This window comes from Tachypleus tridentatus, chromosome 10, assembly GCF_004210375.1.
Source record: "Tachypleus tridentatus isolate NWPU-2018 chromosome 10, ASM421037v1, whole genome shotgun sequence".
Lineage (NCBI taxonomy): Eukaryota > Metazoa > Arthropoda > Merostomata > Xiphosura > Limulidae > Tachypleus > Tachypleus tridentatus.
The window spans coordinates 55,512,176-55,528,512 of NC_134834.1; the positions used below are offsets into that span (position 1 = coordinate 55,512,176).

Genomic DNA, 16,337 nt, shown 5'->3' on the forward strand with positions numbered 1-16,337 from the left:
TAAATTAGGGACAGTTAGAGCAGATAACTCTTGTGTAGCTTTGCGCGAAATTCAAAACAATTTATTAAATACAATACATTTTCAAAGAATGATACAATTTCAAAAGTCAAGAATATATATATAACGCAATTGATACAAATAACTTTATTATAACAAAATTACGTAGCGCGTGAAAGTGCTTAAACATAAATGTTATCTTTTTGGCTTACCAAACTAACAATTATACTACTTTGGTGTTCTTCAAAAATTGGGATACGTTTTAAAGAAGTGACGGAAATTTTCTGGTAATGTTTTTCAGCCAGCTGACATGTATTATAAACCCAGCACGGCCATGTGGTTACAGCGCTCGACTCGTAATCTGAGGGTCGCGGGTTCGAATCCCTCTCGCACCAAATATGCTCGCCCTTTCAGCCGTTGGGGCGTTATAATGTTACGGTCATATAATTTTGTTGCACAATATTTCCGAATGATATGCTTTTGTAACAACGGTTTTACAAACTGCAGCCCCTTCCTCTGAAGCTGGGACATTTGGTGGTCTCCATTTTCTTATACGCGTATCATTTTTGCAAAAGTAACCATTTGGAACCTTTTCCAGTTTGTCTTTTGTGAGTGCATATTTAAATAGTGAAGAGATCTGTGGATCCTTTTCTTGTTCATGGATCAGTTTGCTTTTAGCAAACGGAACTTCACCAGGTGAACTAGGTCTTTCACGTCCATCATCACCATTTATGTAACACTTGTTCTCCGCTGGGATAGCAATAAGTCTTCGGATTTACAACGCTAAAATCAGGCGTTCGATTTCCCTCGGTAGATACAGCAGATAGCCCGGTGTGGCTTTGCTATAAGAAAACATATCATCTAAAACGTGTCAGTAGGACAATCATTCATAAGATCCACGTCAGATGTAAAACATATATGTGAAAGTCTATAACGTCGTTCTCTGAACATGTGCCTGTTATTTCGTTTTGGCTTAGTTTCTTAGTCTGAGCTTAAGTCACAGCACAGTACTTCGGAAACATCTTTTCTCCCCAGCCAAATCGTTTCCCAACAATAATGATTCACCCTTAATTGACAGAGTAGATCTTACTACAACCACAACTGATTTCAAAACTAGGTCTGACGTTAAACAAATGTTATAAAAAGGAACATTAACAAAACCACCCTCAATACCCTGAGCAATAACAGACTCACCAGTGGCAGAACTCGAATATAAAGGCTATACACCTTCTAGCAACAGTGATTGAATCTCCCTAGTTTCACGTAAAATATGTATGGGTATAGGATTAGCGATGTCATTTGTTAAATACACAGAACCAACGGATACAAAATGTTTTAATTCCTCCCTAACTACATCAACTTTTTTTTATCAGTAGTCAAGTAAACAATATCGGGTGATCTAGTGAAATTATGGCCATATGTAGACACAAATGTATTGGGTGTTGTCTCCTTTTATTTTTTTTTTTCCTTTTCAAACTCCAACAATTGGACATAATATTACCAGGCTTTTTAGAAAAATAACACGAGCTTTGTTAAAGTTTTATGATGACTGTCAGAAGATTTCACATTAGAAGATCTAGACGTTTTATAAGAATCCTCAACTTTAGTGGAATGAACAGATACAGGTTTGTGATAATATGAAAGGAATTTCTTTTTGTGAAAAGTGGTTTTATGTGTTAAAGTGTAATCATTGGTAAGAGTCGCTGTTTCTTGTAGTGTTTCAACTTTCTTTTCATCCAAATAAGTTTTGAGGTCATTACCTGTTTAGACATAACTGTCTGAATTTGTCGAAATTATTGTCAATGTGTATGGAATTACACCATCGATCGAAATAAACCTCTCTTTCGTGGGCGAATTATGTATAAGTTTGGATGTTTTGCTTGCGATAACTTTTGACGATAAGTTTGTTTGTTTTTTTGGAATTTCACACAAAGCTACCCGAGGGCTATCTGTGCTAGCCGTCCCTAATTTAGTAGTGTAACACTAGAGGGAAGGGAGCTAGTCATCACCACCCACCGCCAACTCTTGGGCTACTCTTTTCCCAACGAATAGTGGGATTGACCGTCACATTATAACGCCCCACAGCTGAAAGAGCGAGCACGTTTGGTGCGACAGGGATTCGAACCCGCGACCCTCAGATTACGAATCGAACGCCTTAAACTACCTGGCCATGCCGGGCCTCACCTTTCAGATATATTCTGTATGTAACTTAACAGATTATTTAAATATTTCAGTTGTACATTAGGAAGGCACAGAAAATTGTATATTTTACACACTGAAATTTACTTTCTTTGAAGCGAAAATTGCTCAAATATTTCTGTAAACTCTAAGAAAAAATCATAGTATTCCTGTAGTACACTTTATGTAAAAGGATATACTATTAGAAGCTGAAATCTCTTCTAAATAATAACTTAAACATGTCAAACGTAAATACTTCAAAACCTCTGTGTTTCAAAGTTTAAGTTTAACCGCTTTCGAACATTCATATCTAATAGCAGCATTTAATCTAAGAAGGATTACGTTTGATATCATTTAGATACTAAATTAAATTCATGTATAAAACTTTTGGAAAAGTATAGATAGTTCTTATCTAACTAACACTTTAAATGAGTATAATAATACGAAATCTTAAAGGTTCAAGTTGGAAACCCACGAACCTCAACTGACGGATCAGTTGAGATAACAACAGTCAACTCTGTTGAAAACTACGTGGATGTGTTGGCGTCAGCTGTTCAAAGCGGACACATGGATAAACTAGTGAAGCATGAAGTTCATTCATTACGGGTAAGATTTATAACTTCTAACTGTAATAAAAATAAACAAAATGTGAAATATATAGAAAATCATGAAATATATATTAATGAAAATGTGCATGGAATCAAACTCCAAATTTTAGCGTTATAAAGTCGTAAATTATTGTAGACACTTTATTTGCTATTTTAGATATGATAGTACTAAACAGCGAACGACATAAAAGTTTGCACAAATAAGCCTAAGCTAGTATTAGAAGTAATTAGTAGCAAATGTTAAAATTGTAACGTTAGGCCTAAAAAATGGGCTTTTGAAAAAAAAAGGTTGAATTACAATATTAAGATTTATAATAGTTTCTTTTCATTGTAAATATATGTCTTATTTACAATTACAGGTATTTAAACAATAATATATTTGAGATAAAAGAAAAAAGAGAAAAGTAAAATGTGCTGACTGAAGTTTTCAACAAGAACAAGTTTTGTTAAGCTTAAGATAAGGGGAGGGAAGTTTAAGGTAAATTGATAATTATAGTTAGCGTTTTTTTGTTTGTCGAGCCTCACTGAGTGGGTATTTGGGTATTGATGTTAAATACCCAGGAGGGTCAGGTACATTAGACCTCTTCCTCCCTCCCGAACGTTGATAACGTCTGTCGTTCAGGGATTTGTTTTGTTATAGCTTTGGGCCAGAGTATATGTAAAACACCGTACTCAGGCCCGTTTCAGGGCACAGTCCATGCATGGACATACAAGAAAATTTATTTTGTTTGTGAAATAGATTTAGAATCAAAATCAAATGAGAGCATAAATCGAGTATCTGAATAATTTTACATTGGAAGATATATTTCTGAAACAGCTAAATAATGTGTTTTAGATTAAAAATATTACATAAAACGTATTTTTTTTCAAAATGGGTCAGTTTCAGATTCAACTCAGAAATGTGTAAAAGCAGCAATTTTAGATCTATTTTGTCTCCCACTAGCCACTCACTGCCCAAGAGGCCATTTGCTCTATACAAAGTTTCCTCAGTTCAAACCTGAAATGTACAAATTAAAAGGAATACGAAAAATACAAAACGCAAATTATGTGATTTGTATCATATTTGTCAGAAGTATTGGTTTCTAATAATTCGCCTCCCGCTAGAATGTAAACGTAATTTGTAAGTAAACAATAATAATGCTTTATTTGTTTGTCAATATGAAAATATTCAACTTTAAATAACTTTTGAACCAAATATTTTAATATAACAGATCCGAAACCACAATGGAGGAGACATGGACACAGTTATTGAAGGCACCACACTAAAACGGACACGACGGCAAAATAATCAGTAAGTTTTATAGATTTTACATATATGATGTCCCATTACGAGGCTGTATATGAAATCTTACAACTGGGTGAAGAACATTAGAATTTACCATATAAAATTATACGCTATCTATTTACATGAGCAAATACATACTGATATATATGCTAAGAGCTCACGTAGACAAGCAGTTTTTGCTAAAATGAATGTTTGTAAACTTGTAACACACGGTGCTTGGTGGTTGTTAATCAAAGCTTTGAACGTTGCTAGGCTACGAAGTGAGCACGTCATAACTCTTGATACAAGTTTACTGATGTTCGCTGCATTCAATGGTATACAATACACCTTATTTGCTTGTTTTATAAACACGTTCTTATTTGACAATATCCTGAGTCTCCAGTTGGTATCTTGGAAAATCAAAAAGAAAACCAACATCGATATCATACTGAAACTCTCAAAATTCCTGCGTTTGTGGGCCCGAGCCTTGAATTCTTTAACCACTGAGCTATGCCTCTGTACAACATACCTTGTCAAACTTGTATGTAAAGATTGTAATTCTGTAATTTAAAACATAACTGTTGTAATCAAGTAATTTGTCAGACTTTTATGTAAACAATGTAATTCAGTATCTTGTCAAACTACTTTCATGCAAATACTGTAGTTCAGTAACTTAAAACAGTTTATAAACAAAGTGAAGATTGTAATCCAATAAATTAAAACATACCTTGCAAATCTATTAAATAAAGACTGTAATCCAGAAACTTAAAACACACCTTGTCAAGCTATTAAGTAAAGACTGCAATCTAATAACTTACAACACACCTCATGTACAGATTGTAATTCAATTAATTAAAACATACCTTGTCAAAGTACGAAGTAAAGGTTACATATAATCTTGCCAAACTACTAAGTACACATTGAAATGTAGCATCTTGTTAATGTTAATTCTACATGTGATCTTATGCTTAAAATCTCAACTTGGTTTGAGGTTTACGTCAACGTTCATGTAAATATTTCCACATTTTCCTAAGAGTCAGTCGATTCTAACAAGTGTTCGTAGATTTGAAATTACGGAGTTTTTGTTAAGAAAATAAAGTACAAAAAGATATTAATTTTTGATACGTGTACAATGGTATATTTGTTGAGTCGAGATGCTCATTCATTACGAAATTAATTTCAAATTTTATTTGTACAAAGAAATCCTTCCATTACGTCGGACAGTTCATCGTATCAAACGCCGTACAACCTTTTAGTGTGCAGGGAAGATTGCACGAATACAGAAGCAGTACTAACAGTCTACGAACCTCTGGCCATAACTTTGGTTGTTAAAGATGCTAATGTAAGTGACCACCTGAGATTGTGCCAGTGTCTTGATCCGCGTTATATTATGTTCAGTTGACTCTATATATCTTCAACTTTCACTCGTTAAGAGAGATATCGGTCCTGATGTTATTGTTAAAGCATTTCCTGAACATGCTTTGGTTTTGGTTATTCTGAATAAAATATGGTTTTTAAGCCACAATATTTGTAACTCACAGTGATATTTTACAATAATTTTGGTTACTAAATGTAATTACTATTATCTTCTGATCAAAGTAAGCTATCAACAACTAGAATTAAAAATGAACCCACTAATGAACATAGGTAATTAAATTTGTCGTTCTAACTAGCACGGTGAAAAGTCATTAAGAGAAACTACGAATAACAACTACAACAAATTTTGGTTTACCATTTGGATACTTTCAGTGGTATTTTCGGCCGTAATCTCAATAACATTTCATGAAATTTGAATAGCTTAAAAGATTTATATCAAGCCAGATTCCAAACTCCAAGCTAGTACTACAAAAGCAATTACGATAACGAATGATATTTTCTAAAATGTTGAAATTAAAATAATTCTAAATACAGTACTGTACAAAAGTGTCAAGACAAAGTCAAAATTAGATTTCAGGCTATTTTCAAAATAAAATGAATGTAAATCACAGTTGAAACATCATACTTTTTATTATTCTTCATATTTAGTACAACAGAAACTCAGTGGAAGTGCTTGAGTTCAATAAAGAGTTAATATTTTGTGTGCCCCCCTTTGCTTTAATAACTACAGACATTGTTACAGCATATTTAATCAAAGCGTCCTTTGGGATTAAACTCATAATGTCTCTTACATATTCTCATAATGTTTTTTTAGAAGTAACTTTTGATTAATCATGATTTTGATCTGTCAAATCCCAGATCTTCTCATCTGGGTTGAGATCGGGGCACTATGGACTATTGCATCACTTGAATTACTTCAACGGCTTTTTTCTTAGCTGATTAATTTCTACATAGGTTGGATGAGTGTTTGGGGTCATTATCTTTTTTAGTAGCAGAATCCTTTACCAATGATATGTAAATTACTGGGTATACAATGACGGTTCAATATCTGATGATATTTTCTCTGGTACATTATTCCATCTATTTTTAAAATAGCTTCTGTCGACTTAGCAGGTAAACACCCCAAAAACATCACACTGCCTCCCCCACGCTTTATGGCAGGTGCTATGCATTGAGGTATCTTTCACCTTTTTTTTTTTTTTTTTTTTTTTTTTACCGGACGTACAACCTACGCGTTGAACTAAATAGTTCAAACTTGGATTCATCCGTCCATAACGCTCTTTTACAATCACCAACAGTCTAGTTTTTATACTGTTTAGAAAATGTCAGTCTTCTGACAGTATGTGGAGGTCAGAGTAAAAGTTTTTTTAAACTGCTACACGACCAAATATTTCATTTTTAAAAGTATTTTCGGTATTGTAGATCTGGACGCCTTTTTTGTCATTTGGTGCTTAGTCGTCTATCTTATGCTTGAGATCAGTGACAGTCTTTCTTCTGTCCCGAAGGCTGCATAAACGAAAATACTAAACATCAGTATCATTGAGTTTTAAGTGTTCTATCTTTTCCATTTCCTATTTTCAAATTGACTTGTCTCAGTCTCACGACATATGCTGAACTTGACAGTTATTTCAGACCCTAAATTTGGTCAGTATGCTCATTCAAGCAGAACCCTTGTGAATTGTCCTTGGTATAAGTATATGGGAATTTTAAAGTATGATAAGTATTCTCAGCCTGCCTTATTTAGTTGTCAACAGGGATCAGTGAAGCATTACCGGTAAAGAGTGTTGAAATTTATATTCTGTAATGGGATGGAGGAATTAGCCCCATAAAATGGAAAGAATTACAACATATTCATTTGTTCTAGTGTACTTTTGCTTTGTACTGTAAATGAAAATAAAAATATATATATTAAAACTTTAATCACTATAAAAGTAACAGTAAAATAATAGAATTTTTCACTGAAGATTGCTGTCTTTTCATTATTCTTTTTTGTTGTTGTTGTTGTTCAGGACAAGACAGTAACAACGTTCGATAAATCAGCATCCTGGAAAGCAAAGGTGTCTGCCACTTATGGTGAATCAGTGTCTGAGTTAGATTTTGAAGGAACTAAAGAAGTATCTCTTGTTGAAGGGATGGCAAACTTTACTGATTTACGATTTATTAAAGCTAAAGACGGGTAGGTTTATAGAGACACATTATTCATTCTGATATTAGACACTATTTCAAATAAATCAAATGATTCATATGTCGTGATCAGTTATATATCCTAACAGATAGTAAGAGAAGAAGCGATCAGTGTTACAACAGGCATTCCTTTCTCGTTTTGGCGCTCGCCCATAAATCTGCTTTCTTAACTTTTTATTGTTCACGGGTCGATTTTAATGTTCTGCAGTATTTCTATAGGTTTCAAACGAACTATGCAAAGTGGACAACTTTTAGCTGATATATTGTTCAACAACAGTCAGAATCGTTATTTACTCTTTATAGTATAAATAGGTAAATGTAGTGTATAGAAGTGTATTTTAATTGTTGTGATAAATGTTTTAGACTATGTCTCCAGATGTAGCGAATATAATAGCATTATTTATTCAACGAGAATTCGCTAACCATTCATTACCTACTATAAGAACATTTGCAGTGAAATAGTGTAAGAAAGTGCGATTTTGTAATATTTCAAGCAATTGAGATATAAAGCATATCTATAAACACAGAGTTATATTAAATCTTATAAACCTCGTGTCTGTCGGTGTAAATGAACAAGTGAAACTGTAAAACAGAAACGACTTACATGAAAAAGATAATTATAATAATTTATCCATGTCTAATGAGGCTTCATTCTTATCGTGAAAAGATGAGTTGATATTCTAGTGTGGAGAATGAAAATTATCTATTGCTGTAAGCACTTTGGGTGAGTTTATCACTTTGGGTGAGTTTATTATGTGAAATAGTATTAAGGTTCTTAAGTATTATTTCTTATGTCTGTTTAGAATGTTTATCACTTTTGCGGTTTATAACGGAACATCGTCAATCAACTCATCAAAGCCTCTAGAAGTTGTGTTTGGGCCAATAAACGTTAAACATCGTCCACTGAAACTAAGGCAGGTATCTAACGGGGTACCTTATAACGTGAAAGAGAATGGTAGTTTAGGAGCCTTAGTTGGAGTTACGATAATTGATGGCATAGACAATCAACCAGCCAACACAAGCGTTATCGGTGTAAGTGTTTCTTAACATACATTGAATACTTTACTAACAATTTTAAACGAAAAAAGAAATCAGTGGATGGAACACCAAAACTCTTAGGTAATGTTAACTAAGATGTAAAAATCGTTGAACGATTGAGACTATGAGTTATGAAGGTAAACTACAAAATGGATAATATTATTAATGACTTTAACAAGTTATGAAGCTTACCAGTTTATTAAAATGAGATTATTGGTCTCAGCCCGAGATATAGAACGTGTCGGGACCCTGAGACAGAGGTTTATTTGCACTATATTTGTCTTCTCAGGGTATATCTTTTTTTCTCAAATAGAGTTTTGCCTGAGGTATTTTTAAATTTCTAGAATAGAAGTTTACCCCGAGTCTATTTTAGTTCCGCAGGTAAAGGTTTGCCTTGGATAAACTTTAGTTTCTGGAATAGAACATTGCTCGAGGCAAATTTTAGCTTTTCAAATATTTGGGGTTATTAGTGACTGTTTCTGTCATTTGACAAGTCAAAGGCTATGTAGCCAATCTCTTTAACAAGTTTGAGGTTCAACTGGACTGATTAGTCTGTACTAACAAATTTTCCAACTGATCTTTTAGTTTTTAGTTAAATTTAAATACGTTTTTTGAACTAGAATACCAAGCACTATTCGAAGTATATTATCTTCATTATATTTGCAACGTTGCTGATTGTCAGTATAAGGTTTAAAGATTTAACCCATAGTAACATAATTTAGTTGTTGTACGAAGTTTTACGAATAAAACAGTTAGGTATCTTTCTGAAAGTCATTGTTGTTTTAATCTAAACCCAGTTTATAACGTTTGAGTCCACAAACATTTCGCTGTGCTACATTAAGAGACTGGACATTATTTAAAATACTTGACTTTAAATATAACGAATGAAAAATAAATACAGAAAAGAAATTTTGTAAAAGTGTTTAGGCGTACAGTATTTTACGCTTAATTTTGAGTTTTATATACAGGAAGTATTTAACCATTCAATGGCATTTGTCATAATTCTAACCCTATGATCTTGATATATCAATAGTGCCTCAGGTAAACAGGGAAACTCACAGTGAAATGAAGTTTGTTTGTTTTTTAGTTTCGCGCTCAGCTACAGAAAAGCTATCTGCGCTAGCCGTCCTTAATTTAGCATCATGAGAGGGAAGACAGTTAGTTTTCACCTCCCAGCGCCAACTCTTGGACTACTCTTTCACCAACGAATAAGGGGATTGATCGTTACATTATATCGCCCGCACGACTGAAAGTTCGGGCGTGTTTGGTGTGACAGGGATTCGAACTCGGGACCATCAGATTACGAGTTGAGCGCCCTAACCACCTGACCATGCCGGGCCGTGAAATGGATTAGGACTTGTTGTAATATAAAGGATAATATTGATGAATTTAGATCAACAATTTCATAAGTGGGTTATTACTTGTTAACTGTTACATTTCAGCTAGCTGGATTTCACTGCTAGTTTTAATGAGAAAAACAGCCACAAAATAAAGAGTTAATCACATTTTGTCCTACAGACAGACTCACGACATTAAAAATGAGGTTTCGATAACTGTGGTGAACACAGCACAGATAGCCCCATATTCAGCTTTGCTCTTAACAACATGGACGACAACATATTCCTTTTCAAAGATGGATATTTTTATAGCGAAATTTAAATGAAATATAATAAAAAAAAATTCAGAGAAGGAAGCATTTGACGTTCTTCCTGAAAAGAAAGAAACATACAGAGAAGAGTATTTTGGACAATAAATGGCTCCAAAAGTACACTCCAACCCAATATGGAGCAATTCAAAAGTAAAGGATTTCGGTACAAAATAAGAACTCTTACCCAAAAGGCATTGCAATAATACTTTTAGTTTTAGCACCGTTAACAGGATAAAGAAACGAAAGTCATGTAAAATTGGCGAAGACTCACAAGTTTCCGTCTGTATTATGAAATAAACGACATAAGATATCTGGATGAGTAAACTGGGATCACAGCAAGTTTGTCAAGCTTTATGATGTATCTCCGGTAGATTTTATGTTGTGATGGCCTTAGAAGCCAACGCTATGTACAGTCCAAAGTTTGTGTCAAAGCATACGGACTGAGTTATTTTTCGCAGAATCTTCTTACGCTAAAAATACGGCGTAGAACAACAGTGTGTAATTAAGATCCTCAGACCGAGCACGATACGCTGGAGAAAATGGCCTAAGGACTTCATGGACCTGGAACATTGTTATTATACGTTATTGTTATAAAGTTAGATTAACCCTTAGATAGGTAGATATTATTTGAAAATTAATAAAATACTAACAATAAGTGTGATAATTGAAATGATAGGCGCGTTAAGTTGTACCTTAACTATGCGGTAAGTCTGAAGGCTTATAACGATAAAATCCGGGTTTTGATACCCGTGATAGGCACAGCACACGTGGCCTACTGTGTAGCTTTGGACTTTGAGACAAACTAGTAACAAACAATCAAAATTTTCAATGTTAATATGAAAGATGGGCCAAGTTTATTACTACTAAACATGGCAAAACAACACAAGGTATATCTACTCATTCTTTAATGTGTTGATTTGTTACAAGCACGTGCAGCTCGTGACTAAATGTTTCTTTGTTGTTGTTTTTTTATTTCATCAACAGAATGGCACATGGAAAGCAAATGTTGATTTTCTCTATGAAAACGTCTACGGTGCCAGTATTATTGGGGAGAAGAAAAAAGTTCTACAGAATGGAAACAACGAGTTTTTATTCCCGGATCTCAAAATAACCAAGTGGGGTTATAGATACTATTTAAAAATTACAGTAACAGATGACAGCAAGCTTAGGAAATCCATGGATCTTACGATCGGTAAGCTCAAGAAACTGCAAACATTTGAAATTTTCCATTGGATAATTTTACAGACGTTAAACATACTTTCCTCTTAAAGGTTGAAAGTAATAAAACGTTTTCCGCTCTCAAAATAAAGACGAACAAACCCCTTTTGTCTCAAGTTTTCAGTCAGATAAAGCGTTTTCATAGAAAGCTAAAATCACAGATCCAACACCTGTTATTTTCACTCATTTGATTATTTGTTTAAACAGATAAAATAATATAAGTTTAGATTATTATTATACAATTTGAATATAATGGGAACCTTTCGTTAAACGACAATAATATTTGCTGTAATTCTAAAGACACTGAATATGAAAACCTACTGAGATTATATACGAGCAAAACGATCTCAAATATAGATTTATCTTCATCTTCTTATCTTCAATCCCTCCTACAGAAGATTTTATGTGTATTTCACAAAATGAAGGTCCTAAATTAAGTAGTCATAAATGTATGAAAGCAGGTAAAACACTTATATTACTGGATAATAAAGATAAGAAAGCGAAAGAATTGACAATATCTGACGGATGTGATTGGGTACCAACATTTCCAGATTTTAAACTTTTGTGCAATTGTTGTTGGTTTTTGTTATTTTCATTCTATAGTTTAATTTATTTTTAATAAAAGTATTCTTTGTATTAGGACAAAACTGAGGTATTTTAGCAAGACATACACGAAATATTTTCGTTTCTGTCCAGGGCCATTTGACGTAGGAAAAGCAGTTGACGAGAATACTGTAGTAGTAACATCGAAGACAAATCGGTTGGTTACTATGAAATTTAGTCAAGATTACTCGCTGGTCAGTAGGGATACTGAACGTTTCCACGTTTTCTTTCTGAACAAATTTGGTCGCATGTATCCAGAAGTGGAGTGGATGAATTTCTCTTCTAGTGCTGGTACTTCTAACTGATTATTTGCTAGTAACACCCCATTTGTATCTTTATCGTTGTTATCAAACTAAGCTTTCTCTGTATCTTTATATTTGTTATTAAACTAAACTCTTTCCGTAGCGTAATCGTTCTTATCAAACTAAACTCTCTCCGTATCTTTATTGTTGTTATTAAACTAAACTATCTCCATATCTTTATCACTTCCGTTATTATCAAACTACCTTAAAAAGGTGAATGACCAGGTAGATGGACGTTTAAGTGATCGGAAGGTAGCTAAAGATAAGCAGATAACGATATAAGAATGGATGGGCGGATGGAATGTACATATATGTATATATAAGCAAATGAATGCGTGAGCAGGACAGGTGGATTAATAGTTCTAGAACTGCGACCAGTAGTGTTGTATCGCGTTAAAACAAAAAGCGTTACGCTAACGTTATACAATAACTTTCGGAGTTGAAACATCTGAAGTGAAGAAAGTACTGATGTAGAGAAATGTCTTAGACAAAGTAAATGATGTTGAAAAAAGTTTGTTTTATTATAGTGTATAAAATGACTCATTGGAAATATGTGATCTCTTGAGTTATATTTACCTAAGAAAAATTAAAACGTGTTCGGAAGGGCAATAGTCAGGTTGAAAAGTCTTGACTCTCTGTACTATCTAATTTAATTATTTTGTGTTAGTTGTCGCAACTCTAGATAAAAAAAAATAATTTTGAAAAAGATGAATTAGCGATCAGAATGTTAAGAACCTTCTGATAACTGTAAACCTGTGGCCATAGTTTGTAAGTCTATTTATATGACTTAAGAGTAAGGTTGCATGATGGGCTACTGGAAGCTAGTTTACGAAAGGAATTGAAAGATTTGGTAGGAAATTGAGGACATGAAACTATATGGTGTTATATAAATCACAGCTATTTATTTGATATATTGTTGTTGTTATTTGTTATTAAGCACGAAGCTATATAAATGTCTGTCTGTGTTAAGCCTATCACGGGTATCCATACACTGTTTCTGGCGGTATAAGTTCGCAGAGAGAAATATATATGTAAAAGCGGCTGGTATGGGTAAAGAAAACTCTATGTAGAGGAGCGAACAACGTTTCGACCTTCTTCGGTCATCGTCAAGTTCACAAAGATGTTCACAAGTCCGCAGAGATACCGTTGTGCCACTAGGGATTTATTTCATAAATAAAACACAAAGTTAATTTATTTACTTTTCTACAATATGGAATTTAAATAAACAGCTTAAGAATTAAAATTAAAAGATAATAAAACTGGACTTCAATTTTAACTGTTCAAAGTGAAAGTAAATAGATGAGAATTTATTTAAATACTGAAATTCAGGACAAGGTTCTAGTCTTAGAAGGTTGAAAAATTACTCTAGACAAATACAATCACCAGGTTTATTTCAGAAACAAATAGCATCGAAAGTACTATTTGCCCATTTGCATGTTGCAATGGTATAAATGGTAAACAACAATAGGATGAGAAGCACCTGTACGTTTAGTCTTAGTGATATCAAAATATCAGTTATTTGACTGTCTCTGCAATAAAGCTACAGCCCAGTGAATATTTTTCACATTCTGATACCAAATATTTATGTTGGGCCTGGCATGGCCAAGCGCGTAAGGCGTGCGACTCGTAATCCGAGGGTCGCGGGTTCGGGCCCGCGTCGCGCTAAACATGCTCGCTTTCCCAGCCGTGGGGGTGTATAATGTGACGGTCAATCCCACTATTCGTTGGTAAAAGAGTAGTCCAAGAGTTGGCGGTGGGTGATGATGACTAGCTGCCTTCCCTCTAGTCTTACACTGCTAAATTAGGGACGGCTAGCACAGATAGCCCTTGAGTAGCTTTGTGCGAAATTCCAAAACAAAACAAAACAAATATTTATGTTATGAAAAGTACAGGTGCCCAGATACCACAAGCGGACAAATTGTTATTAGTTTCGATTAACAGGTAATATTAACAGATTAATAAGGTAAAATAAATAAAAGTTCGTGCACCTTTTCATAAAACTGTTTATTTTTACACAATTTTCACTTTTTTTTTTTAATTCTATAATATCTTGGTTTCTAATGCATCAAAATATGCAAAACATACCAGGGAAACTTCCCAGTTTTCACCTGCCTTAGGCAGATCATTTCTTATTAATTTAATTCACTTCCGATTTCGCTTCCTCTCCTCATTACACACAGTTTCTCATTAATTCCTAAGTGCTGTATATATTTATATAAAAAAAATGTTACTAATTATAAAAATAAATAAAAGTGCAATACGCACTTTAGGGCCACAGATTCATTATAAACGTACGTGAACATTAATAAGAGAAGCCCAAGAGTTAGCAATTGATACTGTTGACTAGATGTCCCTCTAGTTAATTGCTACAAAACTGTAGATGGCTATAACAGATAGCCCTTGAGTGGCTTTACGGGAATATTCGAAAACAGTTATTCGAAACACTTTGTTTTTCAGGTAGTGTTGTAACTAATACGTCTATCCAGGGAACAGTTGAGGCTTTGGACAAAACTAAAACTGCGCTTCTGGCATCTGAAGCTGAATTTGTGTACGATGGAAACTCTTTTTCTCGAACGTACGTGGCAGTGAATAAGGAACAAGATGTTTTCACTGCTGGACAGGTAATGTAGTTCAGAAGATGTATAAATGTTAAAGAGGGTAAAGGTAATTCTGGGAAAATAAATTGATAATACATGTCAAGAGATACATGTGGTTTTTATTTCCAAATAACATTTTGTAAAATATAAATAAAAATATTCAACACGAATATTAAAAAGTAATTTTACCAACATGTTTAAGATTAGACATAAAATAATATTTTAAATATAACTGGGAATGTAGTGATATTGTTTGATTTACTCTGTTGTCAAAGTCACAGAGATCAGTAGAAGGGATCATAATTGTATTAAAATGTCTTTTAAGACCAAACTAGGTTTAAAAAGTAGACTGTTGATTTGAAGCTTGACATGCAAAACTTTGTCTTTGTCTTAGAGTTCGACGAAAACAAAGTTTAACTTGGACAAATGATTGTAAAGAATAAATTGATAACCAAAATTAAAACTTTTTCTAATTTATTTTCTGTAACGTTTGGATCAGATGCTCTTTTTCAGACAGTAAACACTGTGTAACAATGGAATGAGGCTCTGAGTCTAGAAAAAATGCTCTTGTAGACGTGCCAATATATATTTTATTATCATTTATCCAAGTTTTTTTCTTTCACATTTTATGGAACAACACTTATTCAAGAAAACGAAATTTAGTCACTTTATCGTTTAATAGACATTTATGATTTACTGAAATGTCACATTTTAGTAAGAAATATCCATATGAATGTTTCACGTCATTTAAGACATAGTAACGTATCACGTATTATTTAGTATCATAATAATGGAAAGTATGTTACGTGTTACTATTTTAAATAACCGGAAAATTGAATTTAGAAGCTAATTAATCGTTAATATGTATCAAATTTATAATATTTGCCTACAAGATTGCTACACAGTTTATAGTAACCGCTATTACAAATGATGGTTTGTATATAAGAGTTTACAAACTATACTGAGTATTCTATCTTGTCTAGAACTGAATATTTTATCCATGATTCAGGTCCACCACAAGTAAATTAATCTGAGCTGATTTTCTTACACCTCGTCTGAGCTAACGACATGTTTTTTTTTTTTTTTGGGTAGCCTCGCACGGGGTGCAACCTGACTTTTTCCGACAAAGATATTTAATGTCCTCGTTGAAATGAAAACGTTGGTGTGAACGTTCGAAATATATAAACGTTCCTGGCCCAATTCTGTAGTTTTCCGACGCTAATCACAATTATAGCTTCCGAGGCCTATAGCGCACTGACTGCAGTTGTCCAATTCCGGTTATATACTTCTTGGTGCATCGGTTTTACATACTTTAAGACGAAT

General features: G+C 33.6%; 1 protein-coding gene across 2 annotated transcripts in view; it reads left to right on the top strand.

Moving 5' to 3' along the window:
* The window catches only part of LOC143229327 (uncharacterized), a 93,915-nt gene that overhangs the window by 52,914 nt on the left and 24,664 nt on the right, over nt 1–16,337 (top strand). For both annotated transcript variants that reach the window (XM_076461508.1, XM_076461509.1), the window contains 8 exons: nt 2,632–2,781; nt 3,995–4,074; nt 5,248–5,389; nt 7,434–7,600; nt 8,412–8,640; nt 11,279–11,486; nt 12,209–12,406; nt 14,875–15,038. In XM_076461508.1, coding sequence (XP_076317623.1) covers nt 2,632–2,781; nt 3,995–4,074; nt 5,248–5,389; nt 7,434–7,600; nt 8,412–8,640; nt 11,279–11,486; nt 12,209–12,406; nt 14,875–15,038 — 1,338 coding nt within the window. The remainder of the gene's footprint in view (nt 1–2,631; nt 2,782–3,994; nt 4,075–5,247; nt 5,390–7,433; nt 7,601–8,411; nt 8,641–11,278; nt 11,487–12,208; nt 12,407–14,874; nt 15,039–16,337) is intronic.